This window comes from Maniola hyperantus, chromosome 2 (assembly GCF_902806685.2).
Source record: "Maniola hyperantus chromosome 2, iAphHyp1.2, whole genome shotgun sequence".
Taxonomy (NCBI): Eukaryota; Metazoa; Arthropoda; class Insecta; order Lepidoptera; family Nymphalidae; genus Maniola; species Maniola hyperantus.
This window is the reverse complement of record NC_048537.1, coordinates 2,307,278-2,332,417: the sequence shown is the minus strand read 5'-3', so window position 1 is coordinate 2,332,417 and position 25,140 is coordinate 2,307,278. Positions and strand designations below refer to the sequence as shown.

General features: G+C 42.6%; 2 protein-coding genes across 9 annotated transcripts in view; one reads left to right on the top strand and one right to left on the bottom strand.

The window, feature by feature from the left end:
• The window catches only part of LOC117989149 (oxysterol-binding protein-related protein 1), a 43,292-nt gene that overhangs the window by 16,598 nt on the left and 1,554 nt on the right, over nt 1-25,140 (bottom strand). The window contains exons 2-13 of one of the 8 annotated variants that reach the window (XM_069505210.1): nt 24,936-25,096; nt 24,147-24,344; nt 23,420-23,564; nt 22,137-22,282; nt 21,431-21,640; nt 19,976-20,096; nt 15,237-16,072; nt 14,759-14,869; nt 14,132-14,224; nt 12,986-13,055; nt 12,538-12,657; nt 11,837-12,026 (exon numbers count right to left, since the gene is read on the bottom strand). In XM_069505210.1, coding sequence (XP_069361311.1) covers nt 11,837-12,026; nt 12,538-12,657; nt 12,986-13,055; nt 14,132-14,224; nt 14,759-14,869; nt 15,237-16,072; nt 19,976-20,096; nt 21,431-21,640; nt 22,137-22,282; nt 23,420-23,564; nt 24,147-24,344; nt 24,936-25,096 — 2,401 coding nt within the window. The other 7 variants (XM_069505214.1, XM_069505216.1, XM_034976782.2 and 4 more) reach the window with 7 other exon arrangements.
• Nucleotides 12,713-25,140, top strand: part of MED27 (mediator complex subunit 27) — a 419,936-nt gene continuing 407,508 nt past the window's right edge. The window contains exon 1 of the mRNA XM_034981661.2: nt 12,713-12,724. The gene's annotated coding sequence lies outside the window, so the exon portion shown is untranslated. The remainder of the gene's footprint in view (nt 12,725-25,140) is intronic.

The window sequence follows — 25,140 nt, the reverse complement described above, 5'->3', positions numbered from 1 at the left end:
GAACGCCTGAACCATCCACACTCCAGCGTCTGTTTGCTTGATTAACCGCTAAATAAGTTATGAGGCGCTGGGGAAATGAGGGATTTAAAAGTAGACCTCATAAGGTAAAAACCAGTCAAGTGCGTGGCGGGCCACGCGCAGTGTAGGGTTCCGTTCCGTAGTCAACTAGTCACAATCCTCGAAAAACAGATATAACTCCTTAACCTGTGAACCCTACTTAGCCATGATACTTTTCCTTTAAAATTGATTATATACCTATACTACTGCTGTGAATTTTTTCACGTTCCTATTTATACTACCATTTGGCTGATATAAGGGGGGGGGGGGGGGGGGGGGGGGGCCGACGACGACACTTGACTCTAATACAAATTAGCACTTTAAAACATCATATTTTACAAACGGATCTAGAAATCGAAAAATGATGTTCCCACACCCACAGTATTTTTAAAAGACCTATTCAATGATATCGCACACTATGGGGTAGACGAAAAAAAAAACCATCCCCACTTTACATGTAGGGGAGCTACTCTGAAAAAAACCGTACATATTTACCCTTATATTTTCGCCATTTCTGTCTGTCTGTCTGTCTGTCCGTCTTAGCTTAGCTCAGAGACTGCTAGAAAACTATAATTTGATTGGGTATACCCAAGGGTAACAAATTGACAGCCATCTTTCGGACAAAATGCAGAGGTATTACTTGAAAGATAGAGCCAAGTAGGCAAGGAGTGTTTAGTCTGTACTCTGTAGGTTGTTGGCACCGAGTAGTTGGGCAGTAATCCCAATGGAGTCGGGCAAGCCGTCGGAAACACCGAGGTAATCCATAAGGATTTTCCTCCTCCTAAACGAAAAAAACCTACCTGCCAAATTTCATGATTCTAGGTCAACGGGAAGTACCCTGTAGGTTTCTTGACAGACACGATAGACAGACAGACAGACAACAAAGTGATCCTATAAGGGTTCCGTTTTTCCTTTTGAGGTACGGGACCCTAAAAAGGGAACACATTAATCTCGCGAAGTCACAGGTATCATCCCAACATCCTGTAGGTAAATATTTATCTATCCTCAAATACTCGATTAATTTAGTTTCAGTTCTAGATGCAAATGTTACGTACCCTAGCGTTTGCGTCTAGAACTCGCTCAGAATTCCCAATAAGTACCTAGTTTGTAAAGCACTTCATACATAGCAGTGTAAGTTTAATTAAGGTAGGTAGATATTTGGACTAAATATTCGTACAGTCGTTCTACTTAACTATAAATGGATTAGGTATTCCGCACGTGTGAACAGTTTACGGTGTCAAAGAAATATTTTACAGAGAGGCATATTTTACATTGGAGCTGATTAGATTCGTCACTATATTTGCCTATAGGATTACCTATACGATATAGGTCCAATCGGAGCAGCCAGCCGACGAGCGAGCCGGGATCAATACTCGCCGAGTCCCAGCCGATCATTATCGGGTCCCTTTTGTAAACATAATGCCTCAAGGACATTCTCCCGACATTCTATTAGTATTAGGACTTCTAGGTAAGTAAAATATTAATGTTATTAAACCTAATGGTGGTTCGCGATGGTGGACTAAAGGTAGGCGCACCAACCACAACACATAACTGAATCACACGTTTTTAAATTTTAAATACCTATAAATTTTTACATTACACTCACACTTTACAACACACACACCCACACACACATACACCTACACTTCTTATATTCTTACTTTGATTAATCTAATGAATGTTATATTTAATGTTTTGTATTATTATTTATTTTTTAATCTCTAGCAAATTGTTATATTTAGACTTTAATCCATTATGTGTCAAGTTTCATTACTCCAGGGCTCCAGGGTGGGCGATAGAATTGCGACGCAGTGTTTCACTAATGCAGTTCTATCGATTGTGTTGTTTTTGTTTACACATATTATTTTACTGATTATTAATTATTATAGTGTTTTTGTAAATTAATTGATTGTGTACCAAGTGATTAATAAACAAATTCTAAATTCTAATTCTAATTTTTTTTCTGTCTGTCTGTTTGAACGGGCTAATATTCGGAACGACTTTGACGGGACTTTCACAGACAAGTAGAGGATTTTAACCAAGGAGTAAAATAGGCCGCTTTTTTAACCGACGTTAAAAAAGGAGGAGTTGTGTTTTTCTACCTATATACTCCGATTTCTAAATCGATTTGCGTAATTTGTTTTTCTTTTTCTGAGATGAGAAATGAGAGCAACATACTACTGGTAACTTAATACACCCTCTATCATAATCAATTTCCTGCGTAGCTCGTAGATACTGCCTCTACTCAATACTGCCTTCCTTCCTCCTCGGAAGTGGGAGGGCGAGGGAGGAACGGCAACAGATGACTAAGTGATATCGCCCCTACTAAGGGAGGGTAAATTACATCTACATGTTTAAGGGTTTACTTAACATACATTGGGGTAATTCCGTTCTCAGATAGATACCTATAGGTAAGCATTTAGATATTTTTACTAGAGAGGGAGAGAGATACAAAACTTTGTCAACTAATGATTTTAAGCTTATTTCGTGGCTTTTAATGTAGATAACGGGTACATACCTACCACGATTAATTTGGGGTTCTTATTTGTCGATATTTCAACCCAAGACAGTATCGTATGACATCGAAAGTTAGATAAATAATAATAGTTAGATACGTTGTGAGTGTATTTCGCCGGACAGCTAGTGAAGTTCCAACGACAAGAACAAGAAAGAGGGTAGTTCGCTACTGCCCTTGACAGCTCGAACGTCATCTCTCGTAGCACCGCAGTCCCGTCGTGACCACGACCTGTGCAACTGGGTTGAAATATCGACAAATAAAAACGCCAATCGTGGCGTTATATACATTAAAAACCTTGTCAAGCTATTTTCTTTTTACATTCCGAAAAAAGTTACTGCTTCTTGAAAAGTTAGTTGAACTTCTTAGTTTTTGCTGGCTCTTCTTAATAGAATGTTCTTTCCAAACCGGCGGTGGTACTTAGTAGTCTTAACTAATCATAAAGAAAAGCAAGATTTTTCGATTTGAATCTTTTGTTCGTACCAATTTTTCAATAGCTATCGTAACACAGTTGTCAAAGCGTGAAATTGAATCCTCAGTTTCAACGATTGAAAAATTAGCCTAAATTAAATTAAAAAAATATGTCCTTATCACTTGGCCCATAAATTACATAATAAGATTAAAACAATTTTTTCTTTCTAACTACTATAAAATCATGCCCGCGTGGAATGATGCCAAGAATACTGGCTGCATATTCATAAAATATATAGTATAAAATACCTAGTATCCAAAACAATAGATATAATATATGTATTTACCGTTACATTGAATAGAAATTCAACGCTATTCATACTCACCGATATTTGTAGAGGCGTTGGTCATTGTCCATCTTACATCCGCCACAGCCTCCGTCGCAGACTGCGCGCGTCACCTAGGTACCTCGCGTCGCACAAACACACACAAGTCACAAAACAACACCAAATGTACCACTCTATCATGCACTAAGCTCTTCTGTAAGCACTGTTCAATTTATAGTTCCCATCGTCTTCACAAGCAGAAACTGCGGGTAGTGTGAAAAATTTATGAAAATTTCGCTAAAGTTGAGGGTAAGTATACAGGGTGTAACCAGAACGCAAGTAAAAACTTAGCGTTATTGTTATAATACCTAAACACAATACATTCATCATCATGATCAACCCATCGCCGAATCAGTACAGATCTCCTCTCAGAGTGAGAAGGGTTTTGGCTATAGTCTACGACGCTGGCCATGTGCGGATTGGTAGACTTCACACACCTTTGAGAACAGTATGGAGAACTCTCAGGCATGCAGGTTTCATCACGATGTTTTCCTTCACCGTTAAAGCAAGTGATATTTAATGTATAAAACGCACATAACTCAGAATTGTTAGAGGTGCGTGCCCGGGATCGAACCCCCGACCTCCGATTAGAAGGCAGATGGCTTAACCACTAGGCTATCACAGCTCGCAATACATTCATACCTACTTAATTGATAAATATCGACAGATAAAAGCATCAATTAATCGTGGTATGTACTATGTACCCGTTATCAGAGGCGGATTAAATGTCGAGAGCGCCCTAGGCAAGCTCTCATAGGCGCCCCTCTAACAGCCATATTAAAATTTTTACTAACTATAATTTCAAAAAAACGAAGAATCGTCTCATTAGACTATTTATGTGAACGAGTGAAGAATATCACGTCATAACACTTTGCTATTATAAGAAGATGTTTTGGTCACTCCAAGATAATATTAGTTGGTAGGGATAATTAGGTAGACCAGGTAATGGAACTCTACATGATCGCGCGCGCCCCTTCGTAACCTCGCGCCCCTAGGCACGTGCCTAGTTTGCCTTAGGGATAATCTGCCTCTGCCCGTTATCTACATTAAAATATGAAGTAGGTTACTTTTAATATTGTAGAAATGTATATGTCGTAAACTTGGCATTTCTTGTATGGAATGTACACTTTGTATGGAATCTAGCGGTCTCTACTCTCTCAACATATTTACTTTGAAGAGCGAACTTTGCACTCGTGACTTCGCAATATCTAGTTTCAACATTGAACGATATCCGCAGTGAGTGTAAATATTTAAGTTGTTGCTGCAAAGTTCAAGTAATGCAATGCACCCTTTCAGACGAATGAAACATTACTATAGGACCTATATTTACTGCTGTCCGTGATTTCTACGCCTCTACCTATATTATATAGGTAGGTATCCAGGTTGATATAGATCTACCTAGTTCTGCAGCGGAAATGCATTAAAAATGCTAGGGGTCTTTTTTCGTGACTCATTACGTGGACAGTGGTACCTCTTTATTTTACAAAAAGTTTAGATTTAATCATTCGTATTGACCACCTCCATCAGTAGTTTTATAAGTAGGTCCTGAGTTCGATTCCCAGTTAGGTCACAACATTATTAACACAAATATCTCAATTCTCAACAATCGAAATTCGAACCTCAATCTGCTCGAACCTGCGGCATAGTGGATTTCAAGTCCCTCCTTAGAAACTACTTAAATATCCACGGTCCATCCGTTTAACCGATTGTGACGGGCATCTCGGGGATGGATAATGGATATGGTTTTGTAATTTGTATAGAAAATCAGAGTTCTTAAAAACCTAAATATCTACATGGATGAAGTTGCGGGCATCATCCAGATTTGACACAGACAGAGGTACGGGAAAGGAGGAGGTTCTCAATTCATCGCAATTTTTTTCTTTTTTTGTTTGAAAGGGTGGTCCCATATAAATTTGGTGAAGATTTGATGAACATCTTCGATGGAACTCCTCAACGGATAAGAGTAAATTGCTCGCGATCAGTGTAATAGCTTAGTAAACAGTATATTTTTAACCAGGCATAGCATATTTTAAGACACAGGGCTACTAAAAATTGTATTTTTTTTAAAGACCTTAATCTACGCAGGCAACATTTAGCCTATAAATTAAGCGGTAAAGTTTGTAAGTATGTTTGTAGGGGGTAATTTTTGGAACTACTAAACCGAATATGAAAATTATTTCACCAGTAGAAAGCTACATTATTCATGAGTTGCGTAGGCTATATTTTATTTAACAAAAAATTGTAATAAGCTACCCGTCCAAGTCTATATATAAAACTCTAATTCTCAAATAAGGTGACTTTAATTTGCCATTTTTGTTAAATGTATCCAGTTACTAAGTAGGTACAGCCACTATATAGCCACTTAGGTGCCTACGTGAGTAAGACGTATCTAGGTAAAGGTAATCGGCTTAACATTTTACGGAAATAGTTAAGTAGAACTACCTAGGTGGAGTTTATTTATATAAAATTCTCTCCATCTACTTATTTAAAACTACTAGTGACTCAAAAAATGGCCACACGAGTAGATATACTCATGTGATATGGCTTCGCTGGGCGAAAATATAAAATCTCTTGGATTTCCGATAGTTTCGGAAAATCCGACCTATTCCTTGTCTACATTGTAAAGGAAATATCTGTATCTAAATTTCAGGTGTTTCAAAGATTTGGGCTGGCCGTTGATGAGTCAGCCAGTGAGTGAGTCAGGACTTTTGTTTTTATCTACCTCTGTGATTATAAGTAGGTGGTATACTTAATGCATACATTTTGAGATCTCATTTGCCATTTTGGCCCTATGTGTCATGACAAAAGTACGATTTTGTCCTTAAAAGGTGAACCGTACTTTTGACATGGCAGTTGACATAATTAAGATCTCACTGGCCATTTTAGCTGTAGGTATATACGTACCTAACATAGAGCTAAAATAGTCAGTGAGATCTCAAAATGAACGCACTATACGTACCTACCGACGTGTTTAATATTTGGTGTACCTACTTTAGCTGTGTTCACTACATTTAGGTTCATAATACCTACTACAATCTACTTAATTAAGTTAAGAAATAAACGTAGAAGCCTAACTTATTACAAGTCGCGTTTAGCCAAGTTTACTGGAAAGGGGGACGCCAGTTGCCAACCCCCCCGTTTTCTTCAACCTAGGTATAGTAGGTATAGATATACCTTTATTATAATTTTATACCTAGCGTATAGTACCTAAGTAAGTAGGGTTTTAAATTTCAAAGGCACGTGTAGGTACCTACTTACTCAAAATTTGAGTTTACAACGGTTTTTATAGACGAGAAGGATTTGATACATACTTAATTGGCGTAAGATAGATTATGACGTAAACATGCGCTAAGAAAGGATTTTTGAAAATTCAAGCCCTAAGAAGGGGATATAGGGGTTTGGAATTTGTATTGTCCACACGGACGAAGTCGCGGGTATAAGCTAGAACAATTATTTTGTAGTTTTCAAGGTTTTCTAACTATGCGCTTCCGAAAGTTGCAAAATTTCAATACCTATTAACTTTAATCCCCGGGTGTTTAAAATTTTAACTTATTTAGCGAACATGTCCCCGAGGTCCAAATTCAAATGTCCAAAATGTACGTTCATAAACAAGGCACGTCCGCCAAAGTTTTCAGGTCATGGCAAATTGGTCCCGGGCTAGAGACCGTAGTTTTTCAGAAGTCTACTCATAGAGATTCGTGCCTGAAAATACGAAATTCGTTTATAATTTAACGCAGCATCTACCTACTTAGTACGTATTAGGTGCAGTACGCGGCAGAAAGTAATGTACATCGACCTTTAGAAGATTTGTATAGCGTTGTCTCTTGTTGAGACCGACAAAACAAAACGATATAGGCATGAGTGACAGAGACAACGCTCTACAAAGCCGAAATCATTTTCTAAAGAGCGATGTACACTATTTCTTGCCGGCTACTGCAAGTACCCTCATTAACGAGGTGGTGCCCTGAGATACTTAAATGTTTTGCGCGAGTACAGACTACCTGCCCAATCAGGCCAAGGGACACAAATATCTCCCTCTGGAGCTTTTAAGCAAAGCTGTAGGTATTTAGCTTTCCATTTAAGTCCAGTAGATAATATAAAAAAATCATTAATCTTTTTTATTACTTGTACCTACTAACTAGGTACCTAAGTAAAAAAACTAGTAAGTATTTATAATATCAACCTACTTAAGCTATGGAAGCTTTGCTCAACATCAAATTCCAATAACTTCATAGGAAAAGAAATCTAATTTACTCGGACGGGTAGGGTAGAAATAAATTGCCTACCTACTCAGTACTCATGTCATAAGAATGCTTTTAAATACCAATACGTAAATACAATAATTACATAAAATATATATACTAACTATAATAACACAGAAAAAATAAGCCAATGATCTAAATAGTCCAATTACGTAACCAGATGGACACTCACGATCCGACTGGCATGTGTAGGATATTTGGTATACACGAGCGCCGCAGATACGTATGACCGCGGCGAAAGCGGCGGCGCGACTGGCAGCGGGCGGGCGAGACTCGAGGTCGCCGTTCCCCCACCCCCTGTCCAAAATAATGTGGCGCCCAATGTGGGGCTGATGTAAGGCTTCCCGTACATTTCCTATTTTTGGTGCCACAACTAATGAAGCTGTTGAATTTCACTTGCTTTTGTCACAATAATGTTATAAAGGCGCAAGTTTGTGTGTTATTCTTTCACGTAAAAACTTCTGGAATGATTTGGCTGAAATTTGATATTGAGATAGATTCGCCAAATGTCGCAGGTATGTACGTGTGTACAGTCCCTAGATACAGTTTTATGTTAACCCTAGTAGGAAATGTGCGGCGGTTCTTATCACCCCCTCCACCCACTGACACGGTGACAGCACCACAATAATAGCGGCGAAAATTCGCCAAATGTCGCAGGTATGTACGTGTGTATAGTCCCTAGATACAGTTTTATGAAGTGACTATCTCTGTGGAATTGTTCAACGCCACAACAATTAAAACGATTTCACAAAAACGCACGTGAAATCGCAATCACTATTTCCATCAGAAAACAAATATGATTTTTAGCGTTAATCATCATCATCATGGTCAATGTCAACCCATCGCCGGCTCACTACAGAGCACGGGTCTCCTCTCAAAGTGAGAAGGGTTTTGGCCATGGTCTACCACGCTGGCCATGTGCGGATTGGTAGACTTCACACATCTTTGAGAACATTATGGAGAACTCCCAGGCATGCAGGTTTCCTCACGATGTTTTCCTTCACCGTTAAAGCAAGTGATATTTAATTACTTAATAAGTACATAACTCCGAAAAGTTAAGAGGTGCGTGACCGGGATCGAACCCCCTACCTCCGACTAGAAGGCGGACGTCCTACCCACTAGGCTAATCACAGCATTCGTATTTAGCGTTAATAGTAAGTGATATCTATCTATATCAATAAAAGGAAAAGCTGACTAACTGACTGATCAATCAACGCACAGCTCAAACTACTCGACGGATCGCGTCGGGCTGAAACTCAGCATATAGATAGGCTATTATGACGTACCTAGACATTCGCTAAGAAAGATCCTATAAGGGTTCCTTTTTCCTTTTGAGGTACGGAACCCTAAAAACTTAAAGGATAAAAAATAAAAAAATAAAAATAAAAATATGTAATGTATTTCCCAATCAAATATAAAATCACGAACATTACACATAATAATAAAATTAATTCTTAATATTACGTTTATCACAAACATTTTCAATTATTAGTTAAGCTACGTTTACGCCAGAGCAATATATGCGACATTGCGGCATGCTACAGGGTTGCATGGTAGGTACAATCAGGACGGGGTATGCGACATTATACTGTAGAATATGTCCCGCAAATTGCTATTGCGCGTGTCCGCCATTTTAGTGACGTCAGCACTAGACTGAAATTTCAAGCTGATGGTATATTTTTATTTCGGTTCGGCTGATGTCAAAATGACGTCATTTCGATGTTAATGAGACATGGTTCCAGCGCAATAGCAATTTGCAGGACTTATTCTACAGCATGATGTTGCATTGGCGTAAAACGGCCTAAGGCTCACAAGGACTAGAACCCAGAGCCGTAAAACCAGTTGGAAAAAATAGACTGCTGTAGCATGTCGCTTTGTCGCATGTTGTTGCTCCGGCGTAAAACGGCCTTCATAGTCAATTATAACGTCACGTACCTATAGTACGCGGCTGAAAGTATTGTACGTCGACGTTTAGAAAGAGACAGTCAGCTAAATTCGGCTTCACAGAGCGTAATCTCTGTCGCACAAAATACTAATAACGGATTCGTAGAGCGTTATCTCTGTCGCATGAAATACTAATAATCCGGTACATGTTATAGTCCTTGCATTTCACGAAGGCGAGTGGGTCATGCTTGTGTGTAAGTCGTGTCGGTATAAGTAAGGTACAGTAAATGTGTGCGTTTGCGAGCGCTTGCTCGCGACTGATTGGTCCGACATGCACGCACACTTACACAATGTCCGTGTATACGACGTAACCACAAGTAAAGTTCACTCGCCTTCGTGAATTGCAAGAACTGAAGGAGTTGTTAAAACAATTACGATTTGCTTTTTTTGATGATTCTTTTTGTTCTTTGTATAAAATACACCAATTTTTAGAGTTTCTCACCTCAAAAGGAAACCTTACGGCGATTACGCACTCCGCTCCCGTCATCCGAGTTCTATCCGTCATCCGTGAGAATACCAGCGATTATCTACGACATATGTCATAAGCCATACAAAACAAAAAGGAATGTTTTTTCACGGACTCGAAATCGGATCATTTCACGGACGGACAGATGGACAGACAGACAACGAAGTGATCCTATAAGGTTCCCTTTTTTCCTTTTGAGGTACGGAACCCTAAAAAGGTTACGAATGTATATAAATGCTAAATTTTGTACTTGTTAGGTATAATGCAACTTAAAATAAAAACACACACTTCAATTTTTTTAAAACCAAAAGTTAACATGGAATAGAAATAAAAACAATAAAAAAATATTTCTAATTTTAGTTATTATTAACATAGTTACATTTAATATATTTATTTATTAATTTGTTTTAAACCTGCCAATAATATCACAGAAAATTCATAAGAATCGAAAATGTTTTTGTGCTTTGTAAAATATTGTATTTTATATGAGTCATAGTCAATTTTTTCATCTTATTATAATTTGTAAATAGAAACCACAATCAAAGCGACCATTTTGAACTGAAACAAAAATAAAACATAGTTAAAAATAAAAAAATAAACAGAAATAATTATCAATGAACTTAACTTAAGATAACCTAGACGTGATAAGATCTAAATCAGCCGTCGAAAATCTGGATAGCTCTAAACCTAACGGCGCGGCGTTTCGTTGGTCGGTCTACACGGCATCGTACCGGCACGCTAAATCGCTTGGCGGCACGGCTTTGCCAGTAGCGTGGTAACTAGCCACAGACCAGAGTTTAGAAAGTATGTATTCCCAAATTGTCCTTGCCGGGCAGTGCCGGGACAATTTGGGAATTCATAAAACCCGGGACCTCCCATTTATATAAGACTAACAGCGCTGCGCCAGGGAGGTCGTCAGATTTTTCTTATATTTTACCACTTGTATTTTATAGTGCCCCATACAGAAAACTCTGTTAGCGAGATTGAGGATCGCATAGCGACATCTAGTTTGTTCGTTGCAAGTTATTAGGTAGTTTTCTACCGTGCGATATCGAGACTCCTTCGTACAACTTGTATGTGGGTTGAATTAAATGAAGCTATACAAAATAACAGGAGGGAGATTTGTAGAATAACTTTTGTATAATGGAGGTATAAAAGTTATCCTACCTAGGTTTAGTAGTCTTGGGACTAGACCGCCTTGGGATACCAAAGTGCCTTAGAAGGTGGCGGGGCTCAGCGCCGTGTGTAAAGACTGTGGGGAGCCGGATGAGAATGACGCTATGGACACGACGGTCGAACTCTTCACGATCTTCATTCGTTGGCTATCACCTATGAGAAATTTCCATGAAAGTTGTCTCACCTGGGTTTAGTGGTCTTCTTGTATGGTCGTGCGTTTCTGTATACGTATCCGCCCTGGGATACTAAAGTGCCTCTGGAGCTGGCGGGGCTCAGCGCCGTGTGTAAGGACTGTGGGGAGCCGGAGGAGAATGACGCCATGGACAACCGACGTCGGTCGAACTCTTCACGATCGTCGTTCGTTGGCTATCACCTATAAGAAGTTTTCATGAAAGTTGTCTCACCTGGGTTTAGTGGTCTTCTTGTATGGTCGTGCGTTTCTATACACATGACCACCCTGGGATACTAAAGTGCCTCTGGAACTGGCGGGGCTCAGCGCCGTGTGTAAGGACTGTGCGGAGCCGGATGAGAATGACGCTATGGACACGACGGTCGAACTCTTCACGATCTTCGTTCGTTGGCTATCACCTATGAGAAGTTTTCATGAAAGTTGTCTCACCTGGGTTTAGTGGTCTTCTTGTATGGTCGTGCGTTTCTATACACATGGCCACCCTGGGATACTAAAGTGCCTCTGGAACTGGCGGGGCTCAGCGCCGTGTGTAAGGACTGTGGGGAGCCGGAGGAGAATGACGCCATGGACAAACGACGGTCGAACTCTTCACGATCGTCGTTCGTTGGGGTCCTTTCACCTATGAGAAGTTTTCGTATGTACAGTGGAAGCTTTGCACTGTTATTCCTTTTCAGGGTTCCGTAGCCAAATGACAAAAAACGGAACCCTATGGATTCGTCATGTCTATCTGTCTGTCCGTCCGTATGTCCAAGCCACTTTTTTATGATTTAAAAACTCTATTAAGGTCCAAACGCACTTATGCTGCGCTGCGCGACGCGGCAGCGCTTTACTTTATACAAACTCATCAGTACCCTTATTATAAATGCGAAAGTGTGTTTGTTTGTTGGTTTGTCCTTCAATCACGTCGCAACGGTGTAACGGATTGACGTGATTTTTTGCATAGTTATAGATAAAGACCTGGAGAGTGACATAGGCTACGTTTTATCCCGGAAAATCAAAGAGTTCCCGCGGGATTTTTAAAAACGTGTAATTCCACGTGGACGAAGTCGCGGGCATCAGCTAGTATATAAACTATATTTGACGTGCTGCGTCACGTCGCGTAAGTGCGTTAGGACCTTTAAACAGCTTACCATCACCATCTACACTGCCAATAGGGGTCCGCCTGGTGAGGTCAGGGCTGCTGCCCCAAGGACTGAGGGCTCCCAAAGGACTATTTAGGCCCGCCGTCACCAGCGTGTCGTCGTCCGAATCTATACAAGTCAAAACTCAACTAAAAACCGACTAAATCTCTATATATAAAAATGAATCGCTGAATGTGTTGCTGATCGCAAATCTCGACAGCTGAACCGATTTCGCTAATTCTTTTTTTATAATATTCCTTGAAGTACGAGGATGGTTCTTACGGAGAAAAAAAATTAAAAAAATGCCTGAAAAAGAATCGACTGTTAGGCGGCCCGAAGTTCGCCGAGTCAGCTAGTTATGCATAAATTTAAGTTCTCACTCGCCATTTTAACCCTGTGTCAACTGTCATGTAAAAACTACGATTTTAGTCCTTATTCAAAAGGTGTCAAAACCTACCTTCGTAAACGTCGTAGAAGTTTTCTTTCGAGTCGTTATTCGATTGCGAGTTTTTCTTTTTTCTCTTGCTCTGCAAACAATTAATCGATCTGAATACCAGAGTATCAATCTATTATTATCTGTTTATAGTTATCTGGTGGATTTTACTAATTTTGGAAGACTCCATTTAATAATAACTGGAGGATTTTATTAATTTTGGAAGACTCTATTTAATAATAACTGGTCGATTTTACTAATTTTGGAAGACTCTATTTGATTTTACTAATTTCGGAAGACTATTTAATAATAACTGGTAGATTTTACTAATTTCGCAAGACTATTTAATAATAACTGGTGGATTTTATTAATTTTGGAAGACTCTATTTAATAATAACTGGTCGATTTTACTAATTTTGGAAGACTCTATTTAATAATTACTGGTGGATTTTACTAATTTCGGAAGACTCTATTTAATAATAACTGGTGGATTTTACTAATTTTGGAAGACTCTATTTAAAAATAACTGGTGGATTTTATTAATTTTGGAAGACTCTATTTAATAATAACTGGTCGATTTTACTAATTTTGGAAGAGTCTATTTAATAATTACTGGTGGATTTTACTAATTTTGGAAGACTCTATTTAAAAATAACTGGTGGATTTTACTAATTTTAGAATACTTTATTTAACAATGACTGAGACATAAGTTATTTTTGACTTAGGCAGTAGGCACAATCCCAATAAAAATTCCTAAAAATTTAAAAATAACTAGTGGATTTAACTAACTTTGGATGCCTCTATTTATCATAACTGGTGGATTTTATTAATTTTGGATGCCTCTATTTATCATAACTGGTGGATTTTATTAATTTTGGATGCCTCTATTTATCATAACTGGTGGATTTTATTAATTTTGGATGCCTCTATTTATCATAACTGGTCGATTTTATTAATTTTGGAAGACTCTATTTAAAAATAACTGGTTGATTTTACTAACTTCGGAAGACTCTATTTAATAATAACTGGTGGATTTTACTAATTTTGGAAGACTCTAATTAAAAATAACTGGAGGATTTTACTAATTTTAGAAGACTTTATTTAACAATGACTGAGACATAAGTTATTTTTGACTTAGGCAGTAGGCACAATCCCAATAAAAATTCCTACCTTCGTAAGTTCTTCCGCCACCGACATCTCAAGCGCGTGATGTGTTCTCGCCAGCGCCGCTAATGCTTCCTCCAGCACTCTGTTTCTCTCGATCTGTGTATAGTCCGTACAAAATTACTTCTCACGCGCTATTTTAACTATATGGGTCAACTGTCATGTCCAAAGTACGGTTCACTTTCAAAATAAGGACTAAAGTCGTACTTTTGACATGGACACAAAGTTAAAATGGGGCCTGAGAAGTCATTTTTTATGCATTATACAGAAAAAGATAAAACATTAAATTAAATTAGTAACAGCTATAGAAAGACTACTTTATACAAAAATCATGTTCTACAAAAACATTGTACATCATTGAAGCAAAAACGAACCACAGCCCAAAACAAATTTGTTTTTAGTTGACAACAGTTGAACAATTATTGTTAGAGATAGTTAGCATCCCGGGGAAGGACACAGGCCACTTTTCATCCCGGAAAATCAAAGAGTTCCCACTGGATTTTCGAAAACCTAAATCCACGTGGACGAAGTCGCGGGCATCACCTAGTAGGTAATGAAATCAGTTCGCTGTATGGAGTGTCGGGGCCGGAATGTGCTGATAGATTGTGTTGAATTGGGGTTAAGCAGGCGTACCTGTGTGGCGAGGGCGTGTTTGTCTCTGTCGCGGGTCTGCGCCACCAGCGCGGCGCAATGTCGCAGCGCTGCGAGCGCAGACTGCCCCGAGCCGCACGCGTGTTGGAACCTCTGACAAACATTCCATCACGCTATATTGGTCACCAAACACTATCTAGTATGTAAATTTGATCGTTGGGTACAGAACCCTAAAAACAGGTGGCATCGGGGGACACCTGAAAGAAGTTTCTACGAGATGAAAGTCAGCTTTACTTTCTGTGAGTTAGGTCTCCATTCGGCCTCTCATTGGTCTCCATAGTTAGCCGTCCTGCATTGAAGTTACAGACTAACAAGCGATAGTTAATGTTGCATATCATCGCGCGACTGTTGCGGCGCACTCGCGCAACTGTGTGTCGAGCAGCGCCAGGCTGTGGGTGGCCGTAGTTAGTGCGTCTTGCATTGAGCCTACGGATACAGGTGCGATACTAATGTTGCATACCATGTAAGCGGAGTGGTGTAGCGAGTTGCCGACGTTGACGCTCTTGTCGAGCGCGGCGACTATCGCGGCGCACTCGCGCAACTGTGTGTCGAGCAGCGCCAGGCTATTGGTGGCCGTAGTTAGTGCGTCTTGCATCGAGCCTACGGATACAGGTGCGATACTAATGTTGCATACCATGTAAGCGGAGTGGTGTAGCGAGTTGCCGACGTTGACGCTCTTGTCGAGCGCGGCGACTATCGCGGCGCACTCGCGCAACTGTGTGTCGAGCAGCGCCAGGCTATTGGTGGCCGTAGTTAGTGCGTCTTGCATCGAGCCTACGGATACAGGTGCGATACTAATGTTGCATACCATGTAAGCGGAGTGGTGTAGCGAGTTGCCGACGTTGACGCTCTTGTCGAGCGCGGCGACTATCGCGGCGCACTCGCGCAACTGTGTGTCGAGCAGCGCCAGGCTATTGGTGGCCGTAGTTAGTGCGTCTTGCATCGAGCCTACGGATACAGGTGCGATACTAATGTTGCATACCATGTAAGCGGAGTGGTGTAGCGAGTTGCCGACGTTGACGCTCTTGTCGAGCGCGGCGACTATCGCGGCGCACTCGCGCAACTGTGTGTCGAGCAGCGCCAGGCTATTGGTGGCCGTAGTTAGTGCGTCTTGCATCGAGCCTACGGATACAGGTGCGATACTAATGTTGCATACCATGTAAGCGGAGTGGTGTAGCGAGTTGCCGACGTTGACGCTCTTGTCGAGCGCGGCGACTATCGCGGCGCACTCGCGCAACTGTGTGTCGAGCAGCGCCAGGCTATTGGTGGCCGTAGTTAGTGCGTCTTGCATTGAGCCTACGGATACAGGTGCGATACTAATGTTGCATACCATGTAAGCGGAGTGGTGTAGCGAGTTGCCGACGTTGACGCTCTTGTCGAGCGCGGCGACTATCGCGGCGCACTCGCGCAACTGTGTGTCGAGCAGCGCCAGGCTATTGGTGGCCGTAGTTAGTGCGTCTTGCATCGAGCCTACGGATACAGGTGCGATACTAATGTTGCATACCATGTAAGCGGAGTGGTGTAGCGAGTTGCCGACGTTGACGCTCTTGTCGAGCGCGGCGACTATCGCGGCGCACTCGCGCAACTGTGTGTCGAGCAGCGCCAGGCTATTGGTGGCCGTAGTTAGTGCGTCTTGCATCGAGCCTACGGATACAGGTGCGATACTAATGTTGCATACCATGTAAGCGGAGTGGTGTAGCGAGTTGCCGACGTTGACGCTCTTGTCGAGCGCGGCGACTATCGCGGCGCACTCGCGCAACTGTGTGTCGAGCAGCGCCAGGCTGTTGGTGGCCGTAGTTAGTGCGTCTTGCATGGAGCCTACGGATACATGTGCGATACTAATGTTGCATACCATGTAAGCGGAGTGGTGTAGCGAGTTGCCGACGTTGACGCTCTTGTCGAGCGCGGCGACTATCGCGGCGCACTCGCGCAACTGTGTGTCGAGCAGCGCCAGGCTGTTGGTGGCCGTAGTTAGTGCGTCTTGCATGGAGCCTACGGATACATGTGCGATACTAATGTTGCATACCATGTAAGCGGAGTGGTGTAGCGAGTTGCCGACGTTGACGCTCTTGTCGAGCGCGGCGACTATCGCGGCGCACTCGCGCAACTGTGTGTCGAGCAGCGCCAGGCTATTGGTGGCCGTAGTTAGTGCGTCTTGCATCGAGCCTACGGATACATGTGCGATACTAATGTTGCATACCATGTAAGCGGAGTGGTGTAGCGAGTTGCCGACGTTGACGCTCTTGTCGAGCGCGGCGACTATCGCGGCGCACTCGCGCAACTGTGTGTCGAGCAGCGCCAGGCTATTGGTGGCCGTAGTTAGTGCGTCTTGCATCGAGCCTACGGATACAGGTGCGATACTAATGTTGCATACCATGTAAGCGGAGTGGTGTAGCGAGTTGCCGACGTTGACGCTCTTGTCGAGCGCGGCGACTATCGCGGCGCACTCGCGCAACTGTGTGTCGAGCAGCGCCAGGCTATTGGTGGCCGTAGTTAGTGCGTCTTGCATCGAGCCTACGGATACATGTGCGATACTAATGTTGCATACCATGTAAGCGTTGTGGTGTAGCGAGTTGCCGACGTTGACGCTCTTGTCGAGCGCGGCGACTATCGCGGCGCACTCGCGCAACTGTGTGTCGAGCAGCGCCAGGCTATTGGTGGCCGTAGTTAGTGCGTCTTGCATCGAGCCTACGGATACATGTGCGATACTAATGTTGCATACCATGTAAGCGGAGTGGTGTAGCGAGTTGCCGACGTTGACGCTCTTGTCGAGCGCGGCGACTATCGCGGCGCACTCGCGCAACTGTGTGTCGAGCAGCGCCAGGCTGTTGGTGGCCGTAGTTAGTGCGTCTTGCATGGAGCCTACGGATACATGTGCGATACTAATGTTGCATACCATGTAAGCGGAGTGGTGTAGCGAGTTGCCGACGTTGACGCTCTTGTCGAGCGCGGCGACTATCGCGGCGCACTCGCGCAACTGTGTGTCGAGCAGCGCCAGGCTGTTGGTGGCCGTAGTTAGTGCGTCTTGCATCGAGCCTACGGATACATGTGCGATACTAATGTTGCATACCATGTAAGCGGAGTGGTGTAGCGAGTTGCCGACGTTGACGCTCTTGTCGAGCGCGGCGACTATCGCGGCGCACTCGCGCAACTGTGTGTCGAGCAGCGCCAGGCTGTTGGTGGCCGTAGTTAGTGCGTCTTGCATGGAGCCTACGGATACATGTGCGATACTAATGTTGCATACCATGTAAGCGGAGTGGTGTAGCGAGTTGCCGACGTTGACGCTCTTGTCGAGCGCGGCGACTATCGCGGCGCACTCGCGCAACTGTGTGTCGAGCAGCGCCAGGCTATTGGTGGCCGTAGTTAGTGCGTCTTGCATCGAGCCTACGGATACAGGTGCGATACTAATGTTGCATACCATGTAAGCGGAGTGGTGTAGCGAGTTGCCGACGTTGACGCTCTTGTCGAGCGCGGCGACTATCGCGGCGCACTCGCGCAACTGTGTGTCGAGCAGCGCCAGGCTATTGGTGGCCGTAGTTAGTGCGTCTTGCATCGAGCCTACGGATACAGGTGCGATACTAATGTTGCATACCATGTAAGCGGAGTGGTGTAGCGAGTTGCCGACGTTGACGCTCTTGTCGAGCGCGGCGACTATCGCGGCGCACTCGCGCAACTGTGTGTCGAGCAGCGCCAGGCTATTGGTGGCCGTAGTTAGTGCGTCTTGCATCGAGCCTACGGATACAGGTGCGATACTAATGTTGCATACCATGTAAGCGGAGTGGTGTAGCGAGTTGCCGACGTTGACGCTCTTGTCGAGCGCGGCGACTATCGCGGCGCACTCGCGCAACTGTGTGTCGAGCAGCGCCAGGCTGTTGGTGGCCGTAGTTAGTGCGTCTTGCATGGAGCCTACGGATACATGTGCGATACTAATGTTGCATACCATGTAAGCGGAGTGGTGTAGCGAGTTGCCGACGTTGACGCTCTTGTCGAGCGCGGCGACTATCGCGGCGCACTCGCGCAACTGTGTGTCGAGCAGCGCCAGGCTATTGGTGGCCGTAGTTAGTGCGTCTTGCATCGAGCCTACGGATACAGGTGCGATACTAATGTTGCATACCATGTAAGCGGAGTGGTGTAGCGAGTTGCCGACGTTGACGCTCTTGTCGAGCGCGGCGACTATCGCGGCGCACTCGCGCAACTGTGTGTCGAGCAGCGCCAGGCTATTGGTGGCCGTAGTTAGTGCGTCTTGCATCGAGCCTACGGATACATGTGCGATACTAATGTTGCATACCATGTAAGCGGAGTGGTGTAGCGAGTTGCCGACGTTGACGCTCTTGTCGAGCGCGGCGACTATCGCGGCGCACTCGCGCAACTGTGTGTCGAGCAGCGCCAGGCTGTTGGTGGCCGTAGTTAGTGCGTCTTGCATCGAGCCTACGGATACAGGTGCGATACTAATGCCACGCGATAGCTTACAATAATCAAGTCACATTTTAACTAGAAACGTGTAATCATAGAAAAAAAATGTTTGTTTATATTCGCAACATGTTCAGCTCAGCGAATATTTTTTTTAAAATTTTGGCACTTTGACAAGCTTTCTTTGTTACCAACATCAATATCCGATATCAATTTTGAAAGGATTCGGTTCGATAACAAATAATTTCAGAACGGCGCGGCGTCCACTTTTTTAATTTTTTTGGACAACAGTTTCCTGTTTTATCAATTTTGAAAGAATCGATATTTATACCTATACATCTCCTTTAGCCACTACAGAAAAATAAATTACATTACAGCAGCATTTAATCATATTATTATGAGCAAAAAAAAAGGAAAAAAAACGTGGACTGAATAAAAAAGCTACACAAAAGTACTGTGTAACCGCGACTGAGATAGAACATTTGTATGAAACGTTTTTTATGTGAGAACAAGTAAATAACTAATGAGAAATACAATGATGCCACGAATTCTCAAAGTTTGTTTTGCAACTAGAGTTGTATTCCTTGAAAAAAATCGGTTACACGATAAGGGACAAAAAATAGGTTAGCTGCGTCTCTGTTTATCACATTAGTAACTTTATCTGTGCTCTCTTTTTAGTGTGAATGAGAAAGCAAACGTTCCTTTGTCTAGAATTTTGAATCCGTCTACGGAAAAAAATTATAGCTTAAATTAGCTACTATGTACTTCAAACTGGAAACTTCAACTCACCAAGTGGTTTACACTCGTCCTCTAAGTCTTCTGTGGCTTCCCGAGCGGAGTCGGGAGGCGCGCCGGCCCACAGGTAGTGACCGGAGAATGCTATGTGCTCTTTTAGTGCGGTGATCCAAGACTAGAGCAAGAACAATGATCATGAGTCAAGGTGCTGCTGTATTTGGCGGCCACAGGATTTGACAAGGAAGTGTATGTATGTATGTATGTATATACTTTATTGCACCACAGAAACACAAATGACAGGTTACAAAAAGAAATCTTAATAAGTAGGTACAAAAAGGCGGTCTTATCGCTAAATAGCGATCTCTTCCAGACAACCTTAACGCTAGGGAAAAAACGAACAAATGGACAATGGGAGGTGGTGTAAAATAAACCTAAATACCAATAGCTAAATAAACTAAACCATATAATAAGAATATAAAATACATATTGTTAATACACTAATACATACAAATAAAGTATAATAGACATACATAAGACTACATAGATATATATACACATATAGATTTAAATAATAAACTATGCCGTTACTGATGATAGCAAAGAGATAGGTAATGATCTTTGACGTCAATTTTAAATTTGTTAAGGGATTCAGCACGATGGATTTTCGAGGGAAGCTCGTTCCATAAACAGATAGCATTGAAGTGTGAAGTGGAGGCAAACACAATAGATCGGAGACGGTCGCAGTGATTCAGGGATATCAAGGACGTGTATAGCCCAAAAGAAGAAGAAGAAGAAAAATGATTTCCCAACTAGGTACGGTTCTATCGACATCACGCGCGATAAACTCTATATAGATGGGTTCCCAACGAGTCACACCCAATCCTGTAACAGTGTGACTCGTTGGGAATCCATCGAAAAAAAAAATTCTCGAGTCACACTCAAGCTACATTGTGACTCGATGGGAAAAAAACAATGAGTTGGCACTTCTCAACGTGACACGATTGGGTGATAATGATAGACAAATTATAAATCAATGAATTCATAAATTTTTTACCTGCTTTCTGATATAAAGATAAAAAAAATATTAAAAAAACGGACTTCCAAAACCACTACAAAGTAAAAAATCCCTGTAACCAAAACGATGGCAAAAACAAAGACAGGTGATAGTACTGATGATTACTGATATGATACCACAAAAAAACGCGAAAAAAATATTTAAAAATCCTATAATTTTATAAAAGTTTACGATATATTGCAAATAGAACATCCAACTGACGCTAGAGGTCAACGAAAGTTGCGTTAGTAGGCCACTCGGGAGTCAATAGGCGTCGTAGGCGGGGCATTGACCCGAGTTTTGCACACTATATATAGCGAGTTTGAAAAATACTAAATCTTTAAAACTACAAAATGAGGCAAATTGTAATTGCATGGTATTGGATTGTGTTTAGGTAGTATAACAATAACGCCAAGTTTTTGCTAGCGTTCTGGTTACATCCTGTATAAAAGTACCTGGCGACACGCGTTGACGCTGTCCCCCTGCGGCACAGCAAGTCTATGATTATCACCATCGCTGTAGTTGATCACGAGCAGGGCGGGCTCGGTGTCCGGCGCGCTCAGCTTGGCGCCGTCCAGGTACTTGCGGTCGCGCCACCGCCCGCCCTCTCTAGCGGCCTCCGCTCTCGAGCCGTAGTATAGGAACACTCCGCGTTGAAGAACGCCCTGCTCAATACATACTGATATTAAAATAGGGAAAGTGTGTTTGTCTGCTAGCTTTTCACGGTCCAACAGTCTAACCGATTTTGATGAAGTTTGGTATAGAGTTACCTCACGTCCCAGGGAAGGACATTGGCTACTTTCTATTCCGGAAAATCAAAGAGTTCCCACGGGGTTCTTAAAGGCCCGTCTGTTTAATCGATTTATATGAACAGAAATTGAAATAGGCAACTTTTCATCCCGGAAAATCAAAGAGTTCCCACGGGATTTTTAAAAACCTAAATCCACGCAAAGTCGCGGGCATTCTCTAGTAGATACATAAAAATCGTATAAGAGCGATTCAGGCACTCATCCGATCCGATTCCAAACTTCATAGTTGCTGAACGTTCCTACCTGTGCTGGGGACATGGGCAGAGAAACTTTCAGCTTTTATAAAATAGCGAAGGTCTGGCCTTCATAGGCTCTTAATAGGTTATAAATAGTTAAGTATCTCCACACTTACCCAAATCGGTCGCCAGCCAAGAAACCGCGACCGTTTCATGAGAGGTCCTTCGAATCTTAACGCTGTACGCTGTAACCTCTGCACAGGTCGAACGTTAAGTACTTCACGCATCTCGTTATCTTTCGCCAAGTCTATTGCTAGCTGACCTACAACATTCACAATAGGGTCTAGGACTGTAGTAATAAAACCGGCCAAGTGCGAGTCAAGCTCGCGCACCGATCGCAGCACTGCGCACTGCAGTCGTATTTTTTCGACATTTTGCACGATAAATCAAAAACTGTAATGCGTAAATATAAATAAAAATATGATTTAGAATGTAAAGGTAAAGCCCTTTCATATGATACCTTAGCTTGGTATACCAAGAAAGGTGTCATATGAAAGGGTACTTCCTAAAACCTAGAGGGTTCCTTCCTGGAGGGTTGACCTAGAATCATGAAATTTGGTAGGTACGTAGGTCGTATAGCACAAGTAAAGGGATAAATCCGAAAACTGTGAATTTATGGTTAAGTCATCAAAAAAAATATTAAAACGTGTTCATGAACAAATATTTAGTATTTTCCATTTTCAAAGTAGATATAACTATACCATGTGGGCTTTAACTGTATATTCAAAAACAGATTTTTATTTATTTTTATGCATGATAGTTTTTGATTTATTGTGCAAAATGTCGGTAAAAATACCCGAGTACGGAACCCTCGGTGCGCGACTGTCTGACTCGCACTAGGCCGATTTTTCGAATTGTGTGCCCTGCCTATCGGTTACATCACAAACCGACTTACCGCCATTGTTTCTCAGCGTGGTATCAATTCCGTTCTGTAAGAACAGCACTGCGACCCTGGCGTGCCCTCGGTAGGCTGTGCAGTGCAGGCAAGTGTTGCCCTGGCCGTCCACACAGTTGATACTTGGGGGGTTGGAGCTGCTTAGTTGTCTGTCTGTCGTGTCTGTCACGAAAACCTATAGGGTACTTCCCGGGACTAGGGGCCTTGGCCTTGTGTCGTCTCCCATACAAGGTTTTGCCCGTAATGACCGCGCTGGGCAGGCGTGTTGGTCATCGCAGGGCTAGACTGGTCACACCGGCCTGTGCCATTTATCCAGTCTAGCCAGCTCGAATAGTTATACCGCCGTTTGTCGGTCGCCAGAGCATCATCAGTAGACCAGCAGGGGGCACCGCGTGCAGGTGAGGATGACTCTAAGAGCGCTGGGTGGAGGTGCGCTCCCATACGGGGAGCACTTGGCCGATTTTTCGAATTGTGTGTTTACCTAGCGATCACAAATCGACTTACCGCCATTGTTCCTCAGCGTGGTATCAATTCCGTTCTGTAACAACAGCACTGCGACCCTGGCGTGCCCTCGGTAGGCTGTGCAGTGCAGGCAAGTGTTGCCTTGGCCGTCCACACAGTTGATGCTTGGGGGGTTGGAGCTGCTTAGCTGAAATACATATCAACTAATTAAACTAAAGGCCGGACCGCATTACAGCGGCACTGCGCCGCACGTCACTTCGCGTCAAAATCAGTACCCTTATTATAAATGCGAAAGTGTGTTTGTTTGTTGGTCTATTGGCTTGTTGGTTTGTCCTTCAATCAAGTCACAACGGAGCAACCAATCGAAGTGATTTTTAGCATGGGTAGGTATAAAGATCTGGTGACATAGGCTATTTTTTATCCCGGAAAATCAAAGAGTGCCCACGGGATTTTTTAAAACCTAAATCCACGCGGACGAAGTCGCGGGCATCATCTAGTATTAAATAAATAAATAAATAAAAACATTTTTTATTTATTTATTTATTTAATACTAGAATATTTTATTTTGTCTATTAGACACAGCAAATTTGTAGAGCACTGTCTTGGTCGTTAAGACCGACAAAGCGTCATATGGGTATGAGTGACAGAAACAACGCTCTACAAAGATGAAATGTCATTCTAAAGGCTGATGTTCATCACTTTCGGCGGCATACTGTACTTAGTAGTGCCTAATTTAGCAGTAAAAGAAGGTAAGTATTCAAAATTATACCAATTCCTGCACTTCATCTACCCGTCCCTCTCTAGCAGCAGTCAACAGTTTCCTCTCCCTGTCTCTCCGCTCAGCAAGTCCCGCCGCCTCGAGCAGCCTCTGAACATCTTGGGTCTTGCATACGTCAATTGCGGTCTTCCCTTCACCGTTCATTATGTTCACGTCTGCTTTGTAGTTTAGCAGGAGGATTACTAACTCCTGAAGACAATAAAAGTGGGGGAAACTGTAATGGTGTCTGTATTAATAAGCACTGTGGTCTTATTAGTGGGAGGTCCCGGTTCGATTCCCGGCAGGGATTTGGAATTTTATGATTTCTAAATTTCTGGTCTGGTCTGGTGGGAGGCTTCGGCCGTGGCTAGTTACCACCCTACCGGCAAAGCCGTGCTGCCAAGAAATTTAGCGTTCCGGTATGATGCTGTGTAGAAACCAAATGGGTGCGGGCTTAACAAAAAGTGCCACACTCCTTTCAGGTTAGCCCGCTTCCATCTTAGACTGCATCATCACTTACCACCAGGTGAGATTGCAGTCAAGGGCGAGCTTGTATATGAATAAAAATAAAAAATAAAAAGTTTAATATGATACCACAGAATACTCCTTACATGTATAGATATAAGGTTCATATAAATAAAAAGCGAAACTTACTGTTTTTTTGTTTATGATTAGTTCTTATAGTCCCATTCAGATTTTTGATGTAAATTTTAATTTGTCTCAATGTTTCACTATGGTGTTCTGGCATAAAACAGCCTTAACATGAATTAAAAAAATATTTTTATTTTTATGTTAATCTACCTCATTGCCAATAAACGAAGCCTTATGTAAGGCTGTGTCTCCGGAATCATTCACTTCGTCCACGTCTGCACCTGCATACATCAGTGCCTCCACCACTTCTCTGTGACCAAAGTATGTTGCCAGGTGTAGCGGTGTCCATCCCAGGTTGCTTTTACTTTTACCTGTAAAGGAAATTACAAATTTATTAAAGGCTTCAAATTGACTT